Source organism: Urocampus carinirostris, chromosome 7 (genome assembly GCF_059441175.1).
Source record: "Urocampus carinirostris isolate Australia breed hairy pipefish chromosome 7, RoL_Ucar_1.0, whole genome shotgun sequence".
NCBI lineage: Eukaryota > Metazoa > Chordata > Actinopteri > Syngnathiformes > Syngnathidae > Urocampus > Urocampus carinirostris.
In genome coordinates, this window is record NC_142355.1 from 35,515,868 (window position 1) to 35,539,746 (window position 23,879).

The following is a 23,879-nucleotide window of genomic DNA, read 5'->3' on the forward strand; positions in this document are numbered from 1 at the left end:
AATAGCAACGTCAGCCATGCAAGGCGCCTACCTGCTATCGGGGGCATTAGGGATTCAGTGTCTTGCCCAAGGAAATTTCGACATATAACACAGAGGAGCCAGGAATCGGACCTGCGACCTGATTCTAAGACGGGCGAGCGCTCTATCTCCTAATGAATTTCCTTTTTTTGACTGAATCCTTCTAGGTTTTTCAGCTGCCCCAAAATGCTTTTAACATGTTTTGTCATACATATTGTTTTATGCTTGTTACCCAAGCTGACCAGCAAAGTCTTATTCTTTGACCACATGGGACTCTTTGCACTATTTGTTACGGCCCGGGGAATGTATAGTCTGAATAACAAGTACAATCTAGAGAGTTACTGTACGTCAAGTATTTTTGGAGCTAGCATTATTGGTAGAATGAAAAACATCAGTAGTGTGTAAAGACAATAGCCACGTGTACTATGCAGTTTTATTTTTCCAATGGACATTCAAGACAGAATTATACGATGCAAACATTAAATACATGTCGACAAGCCATACATTGCTTACAACCAAGTGGCTAACATGAGTGGCTAGAAGAGATACCTGGAGAAAAAAAGTGGAAAATGACTGAACGACTCACCTAAGCAACCTTTGGTTTGTACAACCTGCTGTGGAAGGCGAGCGACACTGAAGAATCAAACAGGAACAGCAAAAAACGGTAGCGACAAACTGTAACCAAGGGAAGAGAGGGAAAGGAAACAGTGGAATAAAGAAACCTAATTGAGAGAATTGGTGACCAGCATATTTGGGGCTCAGCTGTGTGCGGTAGGTGTTCGTTAAGTGCAAGTAGCAGAACTGGAAAGAGCTAGCTTCGCAAAAGGATCATTTAGGCTTCCGGAGTTGCAAGATGGTGGGCAAACAGTTTTGTAGTAAGAGGCAATCAATTCACAATATTTATTGAGAAACACAAACTAAAATCATACGGACAAACGAAGGCTTATTTGTTGCGTGCATTGTTTTTTTTTTCCTTTTCAGAAGGACAAATTGATGAGGGGAGCCTTGTTTTCCTTCTTGTCTTCCGGACTCCACTTGATAAGCGGCGAACTTAAGTCGATCAGCGGCTGCAACACAAACACACACAAAAAACCTTGATTTCATGTAGGTGGGGAAAAATACGGCACCTGGGCCAGACCAGGCCCGTAAACATTTCACCCGACCTGCTAAAAGATCCTGAGAGAAGCACAACAGAAGAATGAGCCGCAAAACTTCATATTAAATATGTACACTGGATGGCGCCAAAGATTGGCACCACTCGCAGAGAGAACCCACTGTTGCTGTGTTAATTAACCAGAGAACATTTGAGGAAATATCCCGATGTTATTTGACTTAAAAAGAAGTCCGCTAATTGTACACCCTTTTCATGGCCAAATTCAAGCACTTTCAAGGCCAATTTTTCAATGTTTCCAGTACATTCAAAGGAAGAAATCCAGCATCAATCAAAAGAACCTTTTGACTTTGATGACTAAAATAATAAAGTCGCTATCTTGCTGCTAGCACATCCTCCGTTCTATTTGGCGCAATCTTATCTGTGATCTACATTCTTTGTGTGTCAAACTGCTATAAACTGACAATAATTCTGCCGCTCTGCTTCAACAAAGCACGCACCGCTTAGCTACATCACACTTGTTTACTAACACCAGGGATGTGATTGAAGTGAGGAGATAAAGTCTGAAACCTAGCCGGGGGTTTGGGGGCCGCAGGCCCCCCGGGGTGTCCAGGGCAAAGCCAATTTACTTGTCCAAACCATGCTTAAATTAATAATTTAAGTAACATCTTTAGAAGTTTTAACTAACAAAATAATTTGCCCACATACCTGATTATTTTGTAAATACTGCAAGGTCAGTTCAAATGCAGTTCAGACCCTGCAGCTTGTGCAACGATGCGGCCAATTTATGCAATTTTTCTAACGCCCGCCAGGATGCGCCAGAGCAATAAAGTTAAGAGTGAGACAGTCGGATTTTTAATTTGTTTGCTACGCAAGTGAAAAAGTGAAAGTGAAAAAGTCGGGATTCCGACTATAGTCGGAAAAAAATCACATCCCTGTAACACAGAAAGGAATCTATAGGTGTTGGTTAATAATCGAGATCGGTGCGGAAAACAGAGAGAAAAGAAAGTACTTTATGTATAAAAAGCAGAAAAATTTGCCAAATTTGGACTTATTTTAATGATATTGATTGAATGCACTCTGCTTTGGAGCAATCTTAGAAACTGCGCATCTTTTTCTTTTACTTATTCGAATGTATATTTGTGTTTTTCAAAGGATCCGAGTCTAAATTGGTTAAAAAAGAATTATAAATGATTATTCTTGTCATTTATCATTTATAGCATTGAGTGTTCTTATTTTTAATTCTTATTTCTTTTGCACTCTGAGATTTTGTGTTGTTTTATATTTAACAATTTTTTGGGGAGAGATCCTTTTTTAATTTATGTTTTTCAGGTTTTCTCCCCAAACATATGAAATTACTAATTACTCAATTCGGTGGACAATGTTTTAGTATAATTGATAACATATTATAGGTAGGCTTGAACGTATTCGCTCAAGGTGTGTATTTCTAATTGGTTGATGTTCCTTTTGGCCGTCTCTTAGTCTTGCTGTCTTTGTTTAAAGGTGTCGGTACTTTTCCATGGTGGTGGTTTTTTGTCTCTGTTTAAACATACCAGTACTTTTCCTGTCTTGTGGTTTCACTAAAAAATGGAGGCAGACAGGGGGTGACTGGAGTGGGAGTGGGAGTGTGACTGGTGAGCCGAGAGCGAGCAAATTGTCTGCACTCCCCCCGCTGCAGCTGGTCAAAAACTTAACAAGTCTTTGCCTGATGTTTTTTCTCCTGTTGGCCAATTTATAGCTCTCCCACACATCAGTGGTCTGATTCTTAGAACCTACACATATTACAAAATAAAATCTGCGTAGCGGTTCGGTAGCCCAGAAAAAAACGGTTTTCTAAATAGAGCTGTCCTCTTGCGTGTGACCAGTAGGGGGCGGTGATGCTTCAACAACACCATGACAAGCCATCGGAACAGGCCTGTCAGTGTCATTTTCACGCACCCTTTCAAAAAAATAAAAAAAATAAAAAAATAAATAAATTATATGTGTGTGTGTGTATATATATATATATATATATATATATATATATATATATATATATATAATCTTCATTTATTGCATGGTCTATGGAGTCAGACTCCCAAGAAACACGGCAATGGCAAACATTTAGGCATTTAAGAAGCATTTAAAATTGTCAAGCACTAGTGGAGACCCTGATTTAACAATGTTAATCACTTACAATGCTTAAAACAGAATGGCGTGTCATTGTAAAGTGAAATGCATAACGTAATTAACATTCATCTCTGGTACTTTGAATAAAAATTGGATATAGTCACTGGGGGGTCCAGTGTTTAAAAATCGGCAGAGTGCCAGGTTCAACACCGGTTGTATCGAACTGCAAAGTTTGAACTGAGAAATAGTGAAAACGTTTTAAAACTGATTATTAATCAAAAATTAGGGGTGAGTGTTCTACTCTTAGGTGTGGCGAGCCGTGTGCAGCTGGCCCTCTCAACAATGTAGCTGCTTACTTTTCATTCTATGTTTAAGACGGAAAGAGAGGACACTGTCAAAAATCAACAACACGGTTTCCCAAAAGTTTGTGTTTCCCTCTGCTTTCAAGTTTGTTGACTTGGCTAATGCTAACATGGTAACACTACAGCACTTATTTACTACAGTCTGGTGGGTTTTACCTGTCCAGCCGCCAAGTCCTTGGCGTTGCTGTCCCGGATCAAGTCCGGAGTGTTGCTGAGGTCGATGAGCGGTTTTGCGTGGGTGGGGGCGGCTGGCACAGGAAGGTCCAGCAAAATAACCTAAAAATGCCAAAGCGTAGAGAAATTCAATAACCGCATCGAGTGATCCAAAGTGGTCAAAAAGAACCAAACCTCTCGTTTGGCTTCGTCCAGGTGAATGAGGTCTTTCCCCGACGTGGAGGTCTTCGGGCACTGTGATTGGTCGGGCTCAGTGGGAGGCTCCTCCTCCTCTAGATGAAAAGGTTGCACGGCTACAAGCTCTGCCCTGCTCTCAATGTGGGCGGGGCTACACATTGAAAAGAAATGTTAGTACAATGGAAAAGTGTGCCTCAGTTATAGGGTTAGCGCCCTCTTTTCATGGACAAAATCAAGCACTTAAAAGGACTTTCAATGTCAATTTTTCAATTTCCTTCTGGTATGATTTATGTTTATCTGCAATTTACATTGAACATTTTTAATCTTCAATCCGTAGGAGGCAATAACGATTTATAGGACATGCCGTAGTAGCTAATGCCAACTCCTGTTAATCCCAAGGAAAGAAATGCAAGGTCAAAGCGAAGCCGCCAGAGAGCAGGGTCGGCGTCATTTTTAAGCAGACTTGTTGCAAAAACGGGCAACAAATTTAAGCAATTACAAGCACTTCGCCCAAAATTCAAGCACTTTTCAATCCTTGAAAACATGACATCAAGAATTACAAGAGGTAAGAGGCCCAAGAAAATCCAGCCAGACCCAGCCCAAGCCCGACAATCACTTGATTTGCAGGATCGAGCCCTAATCAAACATGATTTTTTATATTTGTGAGAACTTGGGAGGAGGAGGTGATTTATAATAAGTAAAGCCAGCTTTTGTAAAAAAAAAAAATAAATAAGTTCAACCAGACTGTAAAACCATGATATTTTTGTTTTTCGGTGTCTGCAGAAATTATGTAAACCGACAAATTTCCATCATTGACGGATAGTTTTAAGAGTTGAGAGGAAAATTTTAAGGCCGTCCGTTGAAAATTGGGCCTTAAACCACCGCAGAAGTACGTCCTTAAGAAACTAGCGTCGCACTTAAGAGAGATTAAGAAGAACGATGACAGGTGTATAATAGAGACAGAAAGTAGTTCTTTGAATGGACGTTGCAAAAGTTTAGCACAGTAAGTGAGGCGACTTCAGTTTTTTGCAGACCACCGTCCTCAGAGACAAAACCTTTTTTTCTTAATTTTTTTAAAAAAAATGCATTTTTGTTTGTTTAGCACCTCCACATCGTTTTAGTATAAATTTTTATCTCCCGCGAGCAAAGAGGGTGATGAGGTTTTCATCTGGGATCTGACTATGTATATATCTGTTTGGGGGGGAGAAGTTTAGATACACCCAACATGTTTAACAGGAAGTCAGGTAGGTTATGAAATGAAATGAAATGAAATGAAGTGATCTGCATTTATATAGCGCTTTTCAAGTCAATGACCTCCCAAAGCGCTTTACATTGTGCTTCACATTTCCCAATAGCGGCCATGATCTGTGCAGCCATGTAAGGCGCTAACCTGCTAATTGGGGGTATTGGGGGTTCAGTGTCTTACCCAAGGACACTTCGGCATGTAACACGGACAAGCTGGGATTTGAACTGGGATCCCTTAATCCTAAAACGATCGCTCTACCTCCTGAGCTACTGCCGCCCCAAGGTTACCCCAAGATGTGAAAAATGCCACAAAAAAGCTGACTTGGCACTTTAAGTTTGGTTGACTGCATTTGTTTTCCCAGTGTGACATTCTACTCTGCATTCAATGCATCTCAACATTGAAAATAAACATTTTTTACAGGTAGTGAGGTAGGTTACCCAAAATGTCAAAAATGACAAAAAAAGCTAACTGCACTTTTGGATTTGTTGACTCAGCATCTTTCCAGGAAAGACATTCCATTCTCCCAGTGTTGTTGAATGTGGATAATAACCAATGATAAGTATGTAGGCATGGGGTGAAGGTCGTGGGATGGCGTTATTGCAAGAGGTCACAAGCTGATATGCTGAGGAAGTGGACAACCTTCATGAGGTATCTTAACTTTATTTGTGAACACTATAAAAGCAAATGTTGAACGTCTGGAACTTTAAACGTATCTCGAATGCAATAAAGAGTGTTCCTTTTTGCCATATCTACCCTCTGCGTCTCAACGGGGGTGATGCTCTAATGAAATTTTGGTCGGGCCTTTACTCGGGCTTGAGATGTTACCTCTAGCCAAATCGCTACCCATTTACCTGAAGCAGGCCTTAAGGGGGAAGTCCGAGTCAGAGGCGGTCTGAGTCCTGGCAGGTCGGGCCTGGCTCCCTGGCGTGTGAATTGTCGACACCCGGCGCCGAACCGGAGTGGGGAGCCCGGAGGTATGATGGGAACGCACCTGCAGGGGCTTGCTCACTCCTGCAGGGGGCGTCAGTAGGCCACTGGGTGCCTTTTGGCGGAAGCTACGAATGAAGAAGAGTGTGATGTCATCAGTATGTGAAAACAAGATCAGAGTCATGCTACAGGGAGCTATACTAAACTCCAATAGCAGAGATTTTCCAACAGTTAGGATTTCTTGCGCAATAGAACCCCAGGATACAGCGACCCCGCCTTACCATGTTTTCACTTTACATAGTGATGTTAAGGGACACCCTTTATTGAACTTTCCCTACTACAACAAATAATTTCGTGTTCCCCAAAAAGTTTCGGTGGTTGTGCATATGAAGAGCTACATCTCCAAGATGCATGTCTGTTATTGGTTGACATCATCAACGATGCTGGCCTGCTAGGTCAGCTAGCAGTGGGCAGTTGCCTGCAACCAAGCAGAGTGGCTAGAAAAGGTAACAGTGGTGAAAAGTGGAAAATGCCCGAAACACAGAACTCAGTAATGTAAAACTGTTGAAGAAGAGTGACACGAAAGGACGGAGCAGGAGCAACTAAGAATTAAAGTAGCAACTTGCAGCCAAAAGGTAATAGAATGGCTAGCGAAAGAAACAATGGAAAAAAGTCACGGAACTCAACAATGTCCGCCTGCACGTTTTGACGTTAAAGGTGAGTGACAATGAAGCACTATTTGCTTGAGTCACGGCATCATGAAGATGCTGATATGCTTTTAGCTGAGAAACTTGTCACAAAAATTTAGTCTGTATCCTGTTTATAATCTCGTGTTCTTTGATTAGACTTTGCACATCATTGAGTTAACAAGTGGAGCTGAAGACGTTTTCAAAACTGTGATTGTTTTCTAGCCCAAATACAGCTACAGTAGACCCCCAGGATACGGCATAACTGCCTTGACCCCCTTTAACGGTTAGGCCCCTCCTTACCACAATTACCCCACTAAACTTCACCAATAAAAAATGATTTGGTGTGCCAAAACATTACATTCAAACTCTGCTGTGTTTGTTTTTTAGATACAGATTTGCTATTGGTTTGCGACAGCATCATAAAAATGCCAAAACACAATGCCTTAGATACCTCCCACAATGGCTTTGTTCAGAATTTGTAAAGACACCATTACAATACTGTATTTTGTGTACTGTATTTGATTGCTATGGGTCCCAAGGCTTGCAGCCACGCTAAGGGTAGAGGCAAAAACATGATAAACGTGAAATCCTGCACATTAACGTCATATTTCTGGAGTCTACTGCAAGTCATTTTATTTCGCTCTGCAAAAGTATGCTAATTACCCATATCTAACAGTGAGCATTTCAAGCTATTACAGTTATAAACAGACTCACATGTTGTCCATACTGCTGACCGACGCAGGTCTCTTTGGTTTGAGCACCTTGGAAACATCCGGAGAAAAAAAACCTTCCAAAAAATTAAACAATCAAAACATTTTAGCCCCAAAGTTAGCATGTCCATTGCCATCTTTCCTGACCTTGTTTCGCTGCAGTTTTCCCAAAAGCTACAGGTTTTTCTCTGGTCTTCAGTCCACTTTGAGGCTGAGCGGCGGCTGAAGTCGATGTTCTTTGCGTGGGTGTGGTCTGAAAGGGAGGCGTGGCGCAGGTCCTAGCGGGCCTGGCAGTCTTGGCACTTTCTGGCAAATTTCTCGCTTGGCTCGTGCTGCAACGACGGCCCGCGGCAGTAGATGGCGCTACCGTAGAGACCCCGCCCATGCCGGAACGACGTCTGTTTTGACTGACGTTAACGGGGAGCACTGGGCCCGTGGTAGAGCTTAGGCGGCGGTTTTGAGAGGCGGTCTTCTTTCCTGAGAGCAAAATCAGGAAATCAGCAAAGATGCTAACTGATGGCGGTTAGCTGCTTGTTCGCAACCATTTGCTTATTCCGCCTGCACTTTTGCACGGAAGGTTAGCAGTTAGCATAAATGTTGGGACTAAAGCGTTACAAAGGAATACGTTACTGGAATGCAGTTACTATTCTCAGTAACGAGTACTGTAATGTGTCATTATTAAAAAAATGTCCTGCCTCGAACACTGAATACAAGGTCGCAGAATTTCTCCTAATGGAGATATTCGCCCAACTATACACTTGCATCTGAACTGAACATACCAACCGAAAATCAATAGGAAAACATAAGCAAGGTTAAGGTTTGCTGAAATTTGGCCATTTTATTTGTAAGATTATTTTTGAAATACAATTTCATGAAGAAAAAAACCCATGTCTTTCACAGTATCCAGAAATGGAAAAGGATATCATGGAGGTGTTTGAAGCTAAAATGGATATGGAGGGTCTCGGCTAAGTGTTTTTTGCAAGTTCTCAACGTTGAACAAACCAAGAAGTATGAAAAGGTTAATCGCTTAGACAAGTTGGTCTACTCGCTTTCCTTCCATAAAATTGAGAAAATTATTATGGGTGTATTATAAGCTGATTTAAGGGGCCAGCTTCTATGCAAGTAAAGACAGTATTTTGTAACTACAGATTTACTTTCAGAGAAACGCGTTGGTGTAAGTAATCTGGGGAAAAATCAATTACGTTTTAAATGATGTAACTAGTAACTGTAACTACTGTGCAAGCTGGCTAGAGATGAAAGAAAGCTTAGTTGACTTGGCCCAAGTGAGGTAAAAGGAGATTTCACATCAAATTCATTCCGGAGTCTAAGCAAAATCATCTCTCAGAAAAGATGTGTTTTTAGGGAATATTCAGATAATGACCGTTTGGTTGTACCTTTTAAATTAACACGCTACTTTGTGGTGTCAGCAATCTGGAAGGTAACAATTATCTCAAAAATTACTTTATAAATGAAGTAACTAGTAATGCTGTTTTCCAGTAACGCGCCCAACACCCGCTTCAACCCATTATCTCCTTTTTCCTTTCAGGTGATTTGTTTATTTCGTGATGCGACATTTGTTGCAACAAGGTTGAAAAGAAATGAGAAATACAAATGTTAGCAATCTCATGTTAATTTTGCCTTCTATGCAGATTGAACTAGCAGTTAGCATACCTCTGACAGGGGACGTGGACAGACTGGAGTTGAAGCTGGACACGGAGGACGAAGACGAGGACGTGTTGCGTCTTTCCGACGGCTTCCTGCTTTCTAGCGGTGTCGTCTTGACGCCGGAGCGCCTCCTTGTGGTGGGAGGGGCCAATGCTAGCTTACTCTTCACTGTACTGAAGGTAATGGAGGAATCGCTAACATCGGACGCTACGCTAGCCGTGTCCGAGAGGAGGTCCTCACAGGATCCGGATCGGGCCACGCCGGCGCTTGGGTTCTGTTTACAAGCCGCCGGTAGCTGGATGGAACCGATACATGAGCGTGATGTAACAAATAGGGCTGCAACAATTAGTCGATGTCGACAAAAGTAGTCTATTCATTGTCGACTATCATCTTCAGATGCGTTTTTCCGATAGAGTAAAGCATCTCTACATGGACATTATCCCTGATCAGTGTGGCTCATGTGCAATAGCGTTTCTATTTCAGGTGGTAACATACAGAAACTACACGTATCAGAACTTGGAAAGTTTGGGAGAATTTTACCCTAGTACAGTGAATAAAGACTACTCGATTTGCACACGGCCCAAAAATATATTTTTTAAAATGTTTCTTATACATAAAGCACACCAGACTATAGGGCTCATGAAAGTGAGACTACAGTAAGAGCTACCATCTTAATTTGCTTGTCACTCGTGCAATGATTAATCCGTAGGTATCGCCGATTAAAACCTCAAAACATTGTTTGCAACCGGAATTGAACCCGGATCCCTGCACAGACACTTTGCCACTAGACCCCCGGCGGTAGATGACACACAAAAAGACATTAAAGCTCGTCTCATCACACTGATTTGCATAGTGAATCCTAATGGGTTTAACAGTATCTCCACTTACCAATAACTTGCCAATAACCTTTAAGTTTAATATGTAAAGTATAAAAACGTTTGTGCAGTAAAGTGTTGAAAGACTTTCCGTTTCAGTCTTTCGCAACATTATCGACGTACAGGTAAGAACGCACTATGCAAATCGGTGTTTGTGGCACCGTGAGTAAATATAGTGATAATGAGATAAAATCCAGTGCCTTTTTATTAGTAATCTGTACTAGTGTTGGTTTAGTGGTGTTGCTGCCCTCACCGCCACAATTAAGACCTGGGTTGAATCCTGTTGCATTCAATGTATTGCTATTCGAGCCAGCGATGATTATCGGTAGATTGGTACCTTGTAGTAACCCACACCGTACTGTATACATCTAAAATCCTATCCACCGTCTAAGGCGCACTGGTTTATCAGACGCGCTTTCAAGTTTATGGCCAATCTGGGGTATTTAGGTTCGCCTTATAGTGCCGAAAATACGGTACTTATATTGTTTGCGATGCAGAACTTTTATATCATGGCCGTACCTTGTTGATGCACCAACATTTAAAACAAGCTGAATGAGAAAAAAAAAAAAAAAAAAAGAGTCTGACTCGCCTCTGTAAGATTCAAATAACATTTAGGCTAATACGGTTTTGGTGACATTCACTGCACATTTTATATGGTTTACGAAAATAAAAATGTTTTCTCGATTATAATTTAGTTTTTATTTGCCTGTCCCCAATAATATGGGCAGAGGTTTATGTATGAATTGATGTCTTTACCAAATGTGCACTGTGCCCAATTAGTTTTAGGTAGGGCATCTTTATTTGATTTTTGTATGGATCAATAAATAATTATTTTTCTTAGTATTATTTTTTCTTGTGTTTATTATAATTTGCCTTCATACTTAAATCAACTTTATGCTAAATTAAAAAAATAATAATAATCCTAGGATTTGACTAATCATTTATTATTCGGTGGTTTGTGGACTATGACAATACTCTGAACTGGCAGCTCTAGTCATAAAACAGAAAGGAGGGCAATTCTTAAGAACAAACCTTGCCAGAAGGTTGCGGTCTAGTTTTCTGAACGGTTCCTGAAGAGGAAGTCCTGGGGGCCACCGGTTTACTGGGCAGGACGACGCCCAAGCCAGCTTTGCCCCGGAATGCCGCCCTGGTCTTAACGCCGCCTGCTGGGCTGGAACCGATGAGACTTTTGTTTCCAGCCTTCAGTTTTTGCGAGATAACTGGGGGCAGGTCTTTCATGGGGCTGTCCTCCACCAGGAATGTCTGACGTCTGACAGGGGCTAAGATGCTAGGGGGCTCCACTAGCACGCTTAGTTTGGCAGAGGTACCCTGGATGAAGTGCTCCTTGTCTTCTGGGGCAGGGTTCAAAGGGTCAGGGTCTTTTTTCTCCTTCAGCCGCTGTACCAACAAGGTGGCCTCTTGGAACACCAGGTCCCACTTTTCCTCTGAAAGCGGACTCACAGTAGTCTGTGCAGTACCGGTTCCGTTCTCCTGCTGGGAAACCGAGTCAGCGGCTTGGCCAGGGGGAAGGACCACAAAGACGTCATTTTCTGCTTCGTCACAACTGGAGCTGCAGACGGAGATGATTACAAAACTGATTGTTTTCCAGCACAATTGCAACTACAGTAGACCCATAGATACAGCGCCCACAGACTAGGACTTTTTCTCTTTATTTTGTGGAATAAGAGGACTATTTTTTGCCCCCTCTTTGCAGCATTTTCCCAAGTTAACGCTCTTTGTTTCTAGGATTATAATCTACATTTGCTTTGCATCACAGCTCATAAAAATGCACATGTGCTATTAGCTGAAGTATCTCACACAATGCTTATTCCTTTCCACTTTTCAATATATTTTAAGCTTCGTAAAGACACCTATATAATACTGTATTGATAAGTTTAAAAAAACTGTGAAAATAAGGAGAAATTGAACAGAATAGAAGACCCAACCCTCCGATAAGAAATTCCAACCTGTTAAGTGTCCGCACCAGTCTTTTCTTTTTATTGAATATCCTTACTTACATGAGAGACAGCCCCAAAGGGTGTGGAAATCAAAGAGTAGCTATATGATTGGAAAATGATGCAAATAGCGCATAATAGTCAAAACAACAAACGTGCGAAATAACCGCCAGTTGGCCAAAATAACCTCTACTTGCTTATTATTCTGAATTAACAGTACGTTTACACGAACAACACACTTTATACGGTGCACTCTCGATCAGAGGGATAGAGCCCAAAGTAATCCCGCTTCAGGTTCACTTTGTCTCGGTCCCTCAAATCAAATTATTCGGCCAGGTCTCAGGCTGGTTCAGGCTTTTATACCTGTAGGCCGGACTGAATTTATTTTATACCTGATCTTACCTCTACTCCACACCAAAGGTAAATATTTTTTTTCCCACTTTTCCTTTGCATGTATATTTCTATTGTTAATTTATATGTATGGATATTAAGAATAAGTAGTACTTACTATATATTTTAATGTTTTACTTGGGGTATCGAGCGAACAAGCTGCACATTACCCGTGTTGTCCATCCCACTATACAGCAATTTCACTTTGCGTTCCCCAGCTCAGAACCAATTAATGTCGTATCCTGGGGGTTTACTGTAATTGTGAACATAGGTGTTTAAGATTTTGCTCTGGAGAGACATGTATGGCTCCGTTTCACAAATCCAACCTTTATCTTAATTTACAAAGGTCATGCAGGACTCCTCAGTTTAATTTAGGGAGATCTTCAGAAATATTAACTGGCATTGTTAAACAGAAGCACATTTTGCATGCACGTAAGATGATTTTTGAACAACTATGTATTGGGAGGATACAGTTTACATCGTGCTTGGGTTATATGATCAAAAATTGGGAGTACCTATACTTGAGTGCTGCCTGACGTAAAACAAGATTATTACCCTGTGAGAGACACATCGAAGTCGAACTTTTCCTCCAGCAGGCTGATAAAATCTGTGACGATAAATCAATAAAATACATGAATGAATTTGCAAAATACTGAGCTCAAAACATTTTGCAGACTAACCGCTGCCTTCTCGACGCTCCATCTCGCTGCTGGTTGCAGGTATCTCAACAAAAACGAAAAAAAAAGCAAACCAATCCACTCCGATTTCGTACTTTTACCGATACGAATTTGGATCAACTTGCAGCCGGAAGCCCCACCGAATTCCAATCTGACCTATGTTAGCTTGTTAGCATAGAATGACTAGCGTCTAAAATAGAAAAACGACACGAAATTCAACGTTTACAAGTTTAGTAGTTTCCATTCCGCGGAGAAAGAAAACTTTGTTGTTTCATTTCGACGACATCAAACAAAAACATTCGTTTTGTTTGAGTCTAATCGCGACACGAATAACCAATTCAAATTTGCTGCACCTGGGGTCACGCGTTACTCTCGCGCTCAGTCATTGGTTGCAAACGGCCGACGTCAGCGTCATAGGAATTGTGGGTAATGAAGTATGTCAACAGGTTATGAAATTAGATTTCGTCGTATTACCAACCAAACTTTTAATAATTCAAATTCAATGGTATTTATCACACAATATTGTTATAATTTAAATATTGGGTCAAATGTTTGAAAATACAACTTAAAACATAATTTTTAAAAAGTATACCAAAGTAAAAAAAAAAATAGTAATGTGTTAGTCTTTTTTACTCATGTTTAATATAAAATTGATTGACTACTGGATCAAGACGACGATCCTGTTTTGAGCTAGAGCTTTTGAAGCTTGTTGGTGTTTACAACCTCCCGGAAACTTTTAAACGCTTGACATCCCTGTAGACCTTAGCAACTCATCTGTAGACCTACATCCTAAATGGGTCTGAACAAGTATTCTGTATTGAGCTAAACCCTTTGAAGCTTGTGATGGCATCCTCCCTGTCGATTTTGAGCCATTCTGTTGTGACTACTGTGAAATCAGGACCTTGGAATCCCTGTAGACCTTGGCCACCCATCTGTAGACCTACATCCCGACTAGGTTTAAACAAAGATGATGTGTTAAGCTAGAGCCTTTAAAACTCGTTGCCGTTGACAACCTCCTGGAAGCTTTTCAACCTTTCCGTTGTGAATCCTCTGAACCAGGACCTTGGCATCCCGGTAGACCTTTGCAACCAATTTGTAGACCTACAACCCAACTGGGTTTAGACAAATATTCTGTATTTAGCTAGACCTTCCAAGCTTGTTGGTAATGACATCCTCCCTGTAGTTCTTGACCCTTGCCGTTGTGACTCTGGTGAAATCGGGACCTTGGAATCCCTCTAGACCTCTGCAATTAATCTTTAGACCTACATCCCTACTGGGTCTGGACGAAGATTCTGTTTTGAGCCACAACCTTTAAAGCTTGTTCGTGTTGACAACCTCCCGGAAGCTTTCCCACCTTTCCATTGTGAATCCTCTGAACCAGGACATTGGCATCTCTGTAGACCTTTGCAACCCATCTGTAGACCTACATCCCAACTGGGTCAAGACAAGTATTCTGTATTGAGCTAGACCCTTTAGAGCCTGTTGGTGATGAAATCCCCCATGTAGTCCTTGAGACTTTCTGCTGTGACTCCGGTGAAATCAGGGCCTTAGAATCCCTGTATACCTTGGCCACCCATTTGCAGACCTACATCCAGACTAGGTCTAAACATAGATCACGTGTTGAGCTAAAGCCTTTAGAACTTGTTGGTGTTGACAACCTCCCTGTAGCTTTTAAACCTTTCTGTTGTGAATCCTCTGAACCAGGACTTTGGCATCCCTGTAAACCTTTGCTGCCCATCTGTAAACCTACATCCCAACTGGGTCTAGGCAAGTATTCTGGATTGAGTTAGACCCTTTAAAACCTGTTGGTGATGACATCCTCCCTGTAGTTTGTGAGGCTTTCTGTTGGGACTCAGTTGAAATCAGGACTTTGGAATCTCTGTAGACCTTGGCAACCCATCTATAGACCTACATCCCTACTGGATTTAGACGACAATCCTGTTGTGAGCTAGAGCTTTTAAAGCTTGGTGGTGCTGACAACCTCCCGCAAGCTTTTAAACTCTTGGCATCCCTGTAGACCTTTGCAACCCATCTGTAGACCTACATCCTAACTGGGCCTGAACAAGTATTCTGTATTGAGCTAAACCCTTTAAAGCTCGTTAGTGATGGCATCCTCCCTGTCAATTTTGAGCCATTCTGTTGTGACTCTGGTGAAATCAGGACCTTGGAACCCCTGTAGACCTTGGCAACCCTTTTGTAGACCTACATCCCAACAGGATCTGGACAACGATCCTGTTTTGAGCTAGAGCCTTTAATAACTGTTGGTGATGAAGACCTCCCTGTAGCTCTTGAGCCTTTCCACTGTTCTCCTTGGAGACCAGGACCTTGTCTTCAGATCCCTCTGGACCAGGTTTACTAATGCCGGTGTGTCCGAATGCATGGGGGCGTTTCCCTCGGCAGCAATTGGGCGGCGCCTGAGCGTCATGGTTGACTGAGGCCACAGATTGTCTAATTAGATTAAGCAAGGCTTTCGTCAGATAATCATTGGGCCTACTGGGGCTCCCGTTTTTTTCCTTTTGTCCAACCATGGAGAGCAGTCGGAAGGGAGCTTGCTGAAGGTCGAATTTTCTTTCTGGTTCATCGGGTTCTGGTTCTGGTAATCTGAGGAGCACTGGGCGGGTGATGGGCGCTTGCATGGTGCACTACACCGATCCCTGGAAATCGCTACGCCGATAATTCCTGACGCTCAACCCAGGCTATGGGGGGTATTTGTGTAAGTAGAAAATTCCTTCGTTAAATGTAATTTGATTTAAAAATGTTTGTGTGTCACTTGGGGGCACTAGCGTAACGGTTTCTCGTGTTTAGAATTCTCCTTTCTGTGTCTTCAGAGAAGTTTTTCTTTTTCAAAATAAAAGTTGTAACAAAGGATCAATAATATACTGTATGATGTAACTCGTATTTATTATTTTTCATCGATTTAGGTGATTTACTCTCAATTCAATTTTTTAAATATAAGGAGAAAAAAAAACAAGAATTGAGGGACAATCATTGATTTGTTTTTATTTGTATTTTATATTTATTCATTGTATTGTTTATATTTTTGTTCAATTCAATTGTTATATTTTTGTTCAAGGTCAAATTGAAGAGTACAATTATTTTTATCTACAAAAAAATCAGGAAACTTTACTGTAATTGTAAAATATGTTGCTAAATAAGGTGTCCTAAAAATAAAATTATATATATATATATATATATATATATATATATATATATATATATATATATATATATATATATATATATATATATATATATATATAGGGCAGCACGGCGGCGCAGTTGTTAGCGCTTGTGCGGCACAGTTCATGTCATGGGAACCTGTTGTGGGTTCAAATTCAGCTCCAGACTTCCTGTGCGGAGTTTGTATGTTCTCCCCGTGCTTGCGTGGGTTTCCTCCGGGCACTCCGGTTTCCTCCCACATTCCAAAAACATGCATTTCAGGTGAATTGGCCGGTCCAAATTGTCCCTAGGTGTGAATGAGCGAATGAGTTGTCTGTCCCTGTGTGCCCTGCGATTGGCTGGCAACCAGTTCAGGGTGTCCCCTGCCCACTGCCCGGAGATGGCTGGGATGGGCTCCAGCCCCCCGCGACCCTGATGAGGATAAGCGGTACGGCTGATGAGATGATATATATATATATATATATATATATATATATATATATATATATATATATATATATATATATATATATATATATATATATATATGTATATATATATATATATATATGTATATATATATATATATATATATATATATATATATATATATATGTATGTATACATATATTATATATGTATATATATGACTGACTGAGGAAATCATTTCTTCCTCATGCCATGAGGCTCTTTAACTCCACCCAGGGGAATAAAAGCCCACATTAAACCCCAATGCAACATTTGCATATTACCCTATTTTTATTACGGTGTGTATTTTCCGTAGCACTATTTAAATATTCTATAGCAAAACGTTCTATTGGGTATTTGTGTTTTCAATATCTTTATTCTATTATTTTATTTTTCAACACAATGATACTGCTGGAAGTGTCAATTTCCCTACAGGGATGAATAAAGTATAGATAGACAGATGGATAGATAGATAGATAGATAGATAGATAGATAGATAGATAGAAAGTTAGATAGATAGATAGATACTTTATTCATGAAAAATAGAATAAAGATATCGAATGCAAAATCCCAATATAACGTGTTGATATAGGGTAATATGCAAATGTGGGCGTGGGGTTTAATGTAGTCTTTTACTCCCCCGGGTGGAGTTAAAGAGCCTCATGGCACGAAATAATCAAAGGTTTGGAGTTCTCATATGAAATCAAATAACATATATTTTCAAATTGTTCATTTTTTTAACTTTATGTAATATTTATGAAAGAATTTTGGGCTTTTTAATAGAATTAACTAATTTCTGGGATTATTTTAACTCACCCAGAGCCAGAGGCATATCTTCACGTCATTTGGATTTTTCTATAATTTAATTTTTACATTTTTTTTGTGTGTGTATGATCGCAAATACATTTTTTTTCCTGGCAAAAGAAAAACATATTGAAGTCTACGTATTTACTTTAAATTCTACCTTTTTATTTTGAATTATTTTATAATTCCTGTTTTTAGCATCATTTGCTTTCTTTTATCTGTTGTTTGGTGAACTTAAGTGTCACTAAATTCATAGAATTATTATTTATCATCGGGTCTTTGCCTTATAATACGTCATTACCCACAATTCCTTAAAGTGTGTGTTGCGGGTGTCAGAAAAGTATTAGAAAATATTTATTATTGCACTATGAAAAAATAGATAAATAAAAGATGTAAAAGAGATGAATATAATAAAAACATTTGGGGACATGAACCAAACTGCATCGTCAAGTAGAAAATGACTGTCTAAAGAGATAGGCTTTTTTCCACATGACAACATGGCCGCCCGGAGCGCTTGTCGGCGTGCCGTGACTTACCTATGTTTTCTGTGCAATGGGATTAAAAGGCTGACTGATTGACACAGATTACACGCAGGTCACGGGTGCCAAACCCGTTCCCAAACCGATCACACGTGTACTTTTAGGACGTTATCAAACAAAAGTATCTGTAAAATTGGATTGGGCTGCTTGAAAGTTCGGGGTCGGGAACTGCAGTAACCAATTTTGCCGCCAAAGGCCGGTAGAGATCCCATGAAAGCAGACTACATCAAAGTAACGATTTGGTCGGTATTTACTGGGGGTGCCCTGACACAAAACCTAGCTAAAGACACTCGGGGAAGCCCAAAGTACAACTGTGTACATTTTTACGAAAATCAGTTCAGCTGTTTTGGAGCCTATAAGTCACATACAAACACACGCACACAAATAAGGATTTAGAAAGTAATTTGGATAGCAAATCCATGTTTTTGTTTTTTTGTTTGCGTATCCGATTTTCTTTTTTGTTCTTCAAAATATTTATTTTCCCGTTATTTGGGAAGATGTCTTTTCCTTTTCAGTTTCAAATTATTTTTCGGAATATAGTTCACAATTTGCATGAGATTATTTTTTTTAGTTTTATTTTCCCCATTTTTGGGATTGTTTTATTGTTTATCTGAAAGTGTCCTTTTTTCCCAGTTTTTCTTTTTGTTTTTCTGTTAACCAGGATATACTTTCTTTGTTCCTTAAATGTTTTTCGTTTGTTTGTTTGGAATGTTTTCCATTTACAATTGATTTTTTATTGTACCGGTATTTACGAATATTGTTTTGACGATAAGACTTTTTGTTTTTGCTTTGGGAATATTTTCTTTACAGATTTTCTGATTTTATTTCTTTATTCATTTTTTTTTAATTTTCTTGTATTTTTTTACTCCTAACTTTATTCAATTTATTATTTATTTCCGTTTTTCTTTATTGTTTTTGGATTTTAAAAAACTGTTCATCGGCATGTTATTTTTTTTTTGTTTATAAGAATATTTTATTCTTGCTTTTTGAATTTGTTTTCAGGAACATCTAAACTAATTTATAAATCCAGATTTGTGTGTGTGTTTGTATGGGACTTATAGGCTCCGAAACGGCTAAACCGGTTTTCATGAAAATTTTCACAGTTGTACTGTAGGCCTCTAAGAGTCTCTGTAGCTAGGTTTCATGTCAAGACATCATCAACCAAAAATGATCAACATCCGTTTTCATGGGGTCTCTAACGCCTTCTGGTGGACAAATTGAGTGTTGCAGCTCCTGACCACCAACCACTCCAAGTAGCCCAATCCAATCTTCTATCGGCAATATTGGGCAATTTCGCTTGTAGCTAAACAATGACATGTTTTCCAGGAGGCCCACTTGTGAGCGCCACCTTCGACTTTGAGCTCCAAGAAGGCTGCGGGCCGGGCCGGGCCAAGATGGCCGCCGGCTCATTCCGCAAGCGGGGCCGTCGAGGCTCCGCCTACTTGGAGGCGGAGTTTAGCTGCTCCCTCCAAGAGTTGCGCTCGCTCATGGAGCTTCGAGGCGACGACGCCCGAGAAAAGATCCGACTCAGTTACCAGGACGTGGACGGACTCTGTGCCAGACTTCGGACATCTGCCCTACAAGGTCTGTCTTACCTGGAAACTGGCATTTACGTGATAACGCTAAACGCAACGTTGTCATTGCAAAGTTCTAACATGTTATACCGGAATATTACGGAAGCATATTATATTAACTTGAGTAATACTTTTATTTTTCGTTTTTCAAAAAGTCAAGTCACATTTATTTGTATATCCGTTAATCACAAAATGTCTTGAAGGACTGCACAGGTTACAATTTCACTGTCCCTTGATCTTAAACCAGCATGCCAGCAAGGAAAACCTCAAAAACCTCAACATGAGGAAAACAAGAAAACCTTCACAAAGGGCCTCACAACTGGTAATCTACCTTCCAGGATGACCGGAGTGCAATGGATTTAGCATTGAGTAATAGTACACAAACATCGTGAACATCAATAAAAGACAACAATAGGTAACTGTCAAGACCAGAACCGAGACAGGAACCACTTGCGTTGCCACTTGCTTTTTATTGGAAAAAAGAGAAAGGGTTGCGCCCACGATCCAGTGATTGCTGGACGCGGGAAACAGGTCGCTCTGAACGCGGAAGTGGATCCTCCGTGGCAAGCGATGGCGGTGTCGGGAACAGAAAAAAGGTCAGTAGCAGGGACAGGAGAGCAAAAACATGGTCGGGGTCGTAAGCGAGTCGTAAGCCAGGACAGGAGAGTAGACGTGGTCGCGGACAAAAAGAGGTTGAAAGCCGGGACGGGAGAGTAGACGTGGTCAGGATTAAAAACGTGTCCAAGCCGGTGGATAGACGGTAGCAAAAAACAGGTGGGAGTCAGGGTCGAAAAAGGCTCGCCAATCATAGTCCGAGGCAGTTGACGCCAAAGGAGTGGGCACAGGTGATTCACATCGGTAATCATGACAGCAACATGTTGAAATTTGTCCAAACAGTTCATAAGAGCAACGACGCAGCTTCCCATCTCTGCCATGCTCACGTTGAAATGCTTCAGGTCCAGGTGCTGGTTTGCTGACTCATCTCAAATCGTCCTTCTCCTACGTATCACGAACAGCCAGGCAGTCGGAAAAAGACAGGAAAAGACAAGTATGGGGTGGGCATCAATCTTAAGCTATTGAATAGAAGTCGGTCTTAAGTCTCGATTAAAAAACTTCTACTGAGGTTGCAGATCTTATCCCTTGAGGCAGAAAATTCCACAGCACCGGGGCTCGAATGGAGAACTCTCTTGAGCCTTCAGATTTCTTCTTGGCTTTTGGAGTCACAAGTAGACAGGCATTTTTCCAAACGGAGGCTGTGCAGGAACATAGGGGGATACCAAATCTGACAGACAAGAGGGCACAAATCCATGCAAACATTTCTCTGTTAGTAAAAGAACCTTAAAGTCAAATCTTAAGTGGACTGGGAGCCAGTGCAAGTTTTCCAATACAGAAGTAATATGCTCAAACTTTCTTGTCTTAGTCAAAAGCCTCGCTGCAGCATTTTGTACCAGCTGAAGGCTCTTCATTTTGGACTTTTGGGAGACCAGAGTAATACAGCAATACAGTAATCAAGCCGAAAAGTAATAATCCTATGAAGTATAATCTTAACATCTGATTGAGACAGCATCGGGTGAATATTCGCAATATTACAGAGGTGGAAGACAGCTATTCTAGTAGTATTTTGTTGTTTTAATAAGTTTATTTGTCTAATATTTTTTTTTAATCATTTTTAGGTCTTGTTTATTGAGAGAGTTTTAGGTTTGTTGGAATTTGTTTTTCTGCTTTTCAGTAGAATGTTTTACTTTTTGGTTTTGTTTTTGCTAAGCATTTTATGGTATTTTTGGTAATATTTAATTTCAATTAATGGGTTACTTTTTTATGTTTTTTGAAAAATTTTCTTTCATTTCATTGCAGTAATGTTTTTCTTGTTTTTCATTTTCTTTTTTTTTTTGGAGGAGGCGCATCAGGCAAGAATGCCCAGCAGGAAAACTACCATCCTGTATTTCCATTTGTCCTAAGGAATAACTTTTTTATGAATGTATTATATATATATATATATATATATATATATATATATATATATATATATATATATATATATTGGCCAGAAACAGACCAGGATCAGGACCCAAACGCGTGACATTTCTCACACAAGCCTTTTATTTTATGGGAAATGGGGAGTCAAGCATGTGAGGCAGCAGTCTGACTTGAAATGATAGGATGCCAGAGGCCGACGAGATCGATACCAATTGCTTGAGTTGATATCGGACAGATCGGGTCGATACCGTACAGGACGGGACAGACAAGATTGATAATGAAACAGGATATCGAAATTAAACAGGACAAACAAGACGGGAGCGAAAACTAGAGAGAATAATAAACAGGACAAACATAGACGGGGACGAAACTTGAAACCGATATTAAACAGGACAACATAAACGGGAACAATACCGGACAGGAATTACCAACAGGAAAACAGGAGTGAGTCAGAACCCATGTCTTGCGGGGCAGAGGTTCTTTGAAGTACTGACAAACGAAGAGTGAGAGGACTGAGCTTAAATAGACGGAAATCCAACCTGTCAATGAGCCGCAGCTGGCGCCACACGGGCGGGGCCAATTGGACGCCATGGCAACCGTGACATATATATATATATATATATATATATATATATATATATATATATATATATATATATATATATATATATATATATATATATATATAGTAAACTATATATACTAAACTATATATATATATACAGTATAACGATATATATATCTTTATAATGAATTGGCCTGGAGATGAATGGGCACGACCAGGCTGTACTTGCCCAAGACACACCACAGGCAATGGTGGCCCCTACAACCCTAGTGGTGTTAAGAAAACCAACCAACCACCCAACAAACCGTATAAAAATATGTAAATATATCTTTGAAGTTTTTTGGCATACCTGTACATTATTTTTGTGCATTTTTTTGTTTTTCTGTTTTACTTTCTATATTTTTCAACAGAATATTGTATACATTTTTGTGTTTATGATTACATTTTCTTTTTCTTTTTTTTTCTTTTTTAAATCTTTTTGTGGGAATATTTTTTTCCTTATCTGAAATGTTATTTTGTTTTTCTGAGTATTTTGGCACCTTCTTCTGAGCACTGTTTTCTGTATCTAATGGGTAATCAACATTTAAATGCCAAGCTAGGGAATAATGGATCTCCCCCAAAAGCATCAGGTCCTTGCATCTGTAGACAAGGCGTAAGGTCGTTTGTCATCATGCTGCATGAAGCCCGTGCAGGAACGTTGGTGGTGACATTTGCCCGTCGGCCGCCATCATTAATTCATGCTCGTAGATCTCGCACCCGCTCAGTCAACACCTCACGCTAAAATGTCAGCAACAGCTTGAAAAATCCATCAGACGCGACACCTCACTTCCTTCGTTTGTTCACATACACTATGCGTAATAAGTAGCTAACTAACTGACTGACCAAACCAGCAAACCAACCAAAACGCTCTATTAGGGGTTACAAAGTAAATACCAGACTAAAATGACCTAAAAACTCCTACTAACCAGTTGTATTTGTAATTAGTTCCTAATCAACCAAACCCACCAACACACCTAACTAACTCACTGATTGATTGACAAACCAACTCTGGAATAACTAAAGCTGGTTAGTTATTTATACAACCAGAGCGGATTAGTTCTCAAGATATTTAGTAAATGAATTCACTAACTAGTTGACTAACTAATCAATCAGTTGTAATTGATTTTTTCGCAACTAAAAAACATACTGGATCCATCAACTGGCCAAACCAACCAGCATTTCTATTTGTGATTTGCTAAAATGACCTTAAAAACCAGCTATATTTGTGATTAGTTACAAAATAACTAAACCCACCAACCTACTGACCTACCTACTACCAGCCTATTGAACTAGCACCACTAGACCTTGTTATTTATTTATGTACTATATTTATTTAGTCTCAAATAAACTAACACAACCAGAGCGTGTTAGCTGGTTAACTAATGGAATAGAAAACTAAATAACTAGCTGTGATTTAATTTCTTGTGACTAATCAAGTAATCAACTAACTAGCCCACTAGTTCATTTTGTGATTTGTCGCTATGTAACCATATAAGACATATAAACCCACTAATTAACTAGGTTTTTGATTTATAACCAACTAACTTACTAAAATGACTGTGAAACTAACCATAGAAAAATAATTACAAAATCACTCACAAAGATTACTCACTCACTCACTCACTCACTCACTCACTCACTCACTCACTCACTCACTCACTCACTCACT

General features: G+C 40.0%; 2 protein-coding genes across 3 annotated transcripts in view; one reads left to right on the top strand and one right to left on the bottom strand.

Annotated features, from left to right (window-relative positions):
• Positions 1–437: 437 nt before the first annotated feature.
• On the bottom strand, positions 438–13,481 carry gtse1 (G-2 and S-phase expressed 1). 2 transcript variants are annotated; one of them, XM_088340705.1, is made up of 10 exons: positions 13,089–13,481; positions 12,924–13,015; positions 11,096–11,633; positions 9,195–9,483; positions 7,671–8,000; positions 7,528–7,600; positions 6,049–6,252; positions 3,949–4,102; positions 3,757–3,876; positions 438–1,085 (listed from the first exon to the last, which is right to left on the bottom strand). In XM_088340705.1, the coding sequence occupies exons 2-10, from the start codon at positions 12,977–12,979 to the stop codon at positions 996–998; spliced, it is 1,854 nt and encodes a 617-aa protein (XP_088196831.1). In that variant the 5' UTR covers positions 12,980–13,015; positions 13,089–13,481; the 3' UTR covers positions 438–995. The 2 variants fall into 2 exon arrangements, with proteins under 2 accessions (XP_088196831.1, XP_088196830.1); XM_088340704.1 differs by having other exon boundaries at positions 12,964–13,015; positions 13,089–13,480.
• A 2,093-nt stretch (positions 13,482–15,574) lies between these two features.
• LOC148363149 (plasma membrane calcium-transporting ATPase 1-like) overlaps positions 15,575–23,879 on the top strand; it is a 41,146-nt gene continuing 32,841 nt past the window's right edge. The window contains exons 1-2 of the mRNA XM_088340709.1: positions 15,575–15,798; positions 19,382–19,639. Coding sequence (XP_088196835.1) covers positions 19,450–19,639 — 190 coding nt within the window. The 5' untranslated portion in view covers positions 15,575–15,798; positions 19,382–19,449. The remainder of the gene's footprint in view (positions 15,799–19,381; positions 19,640–23,879) is intronic.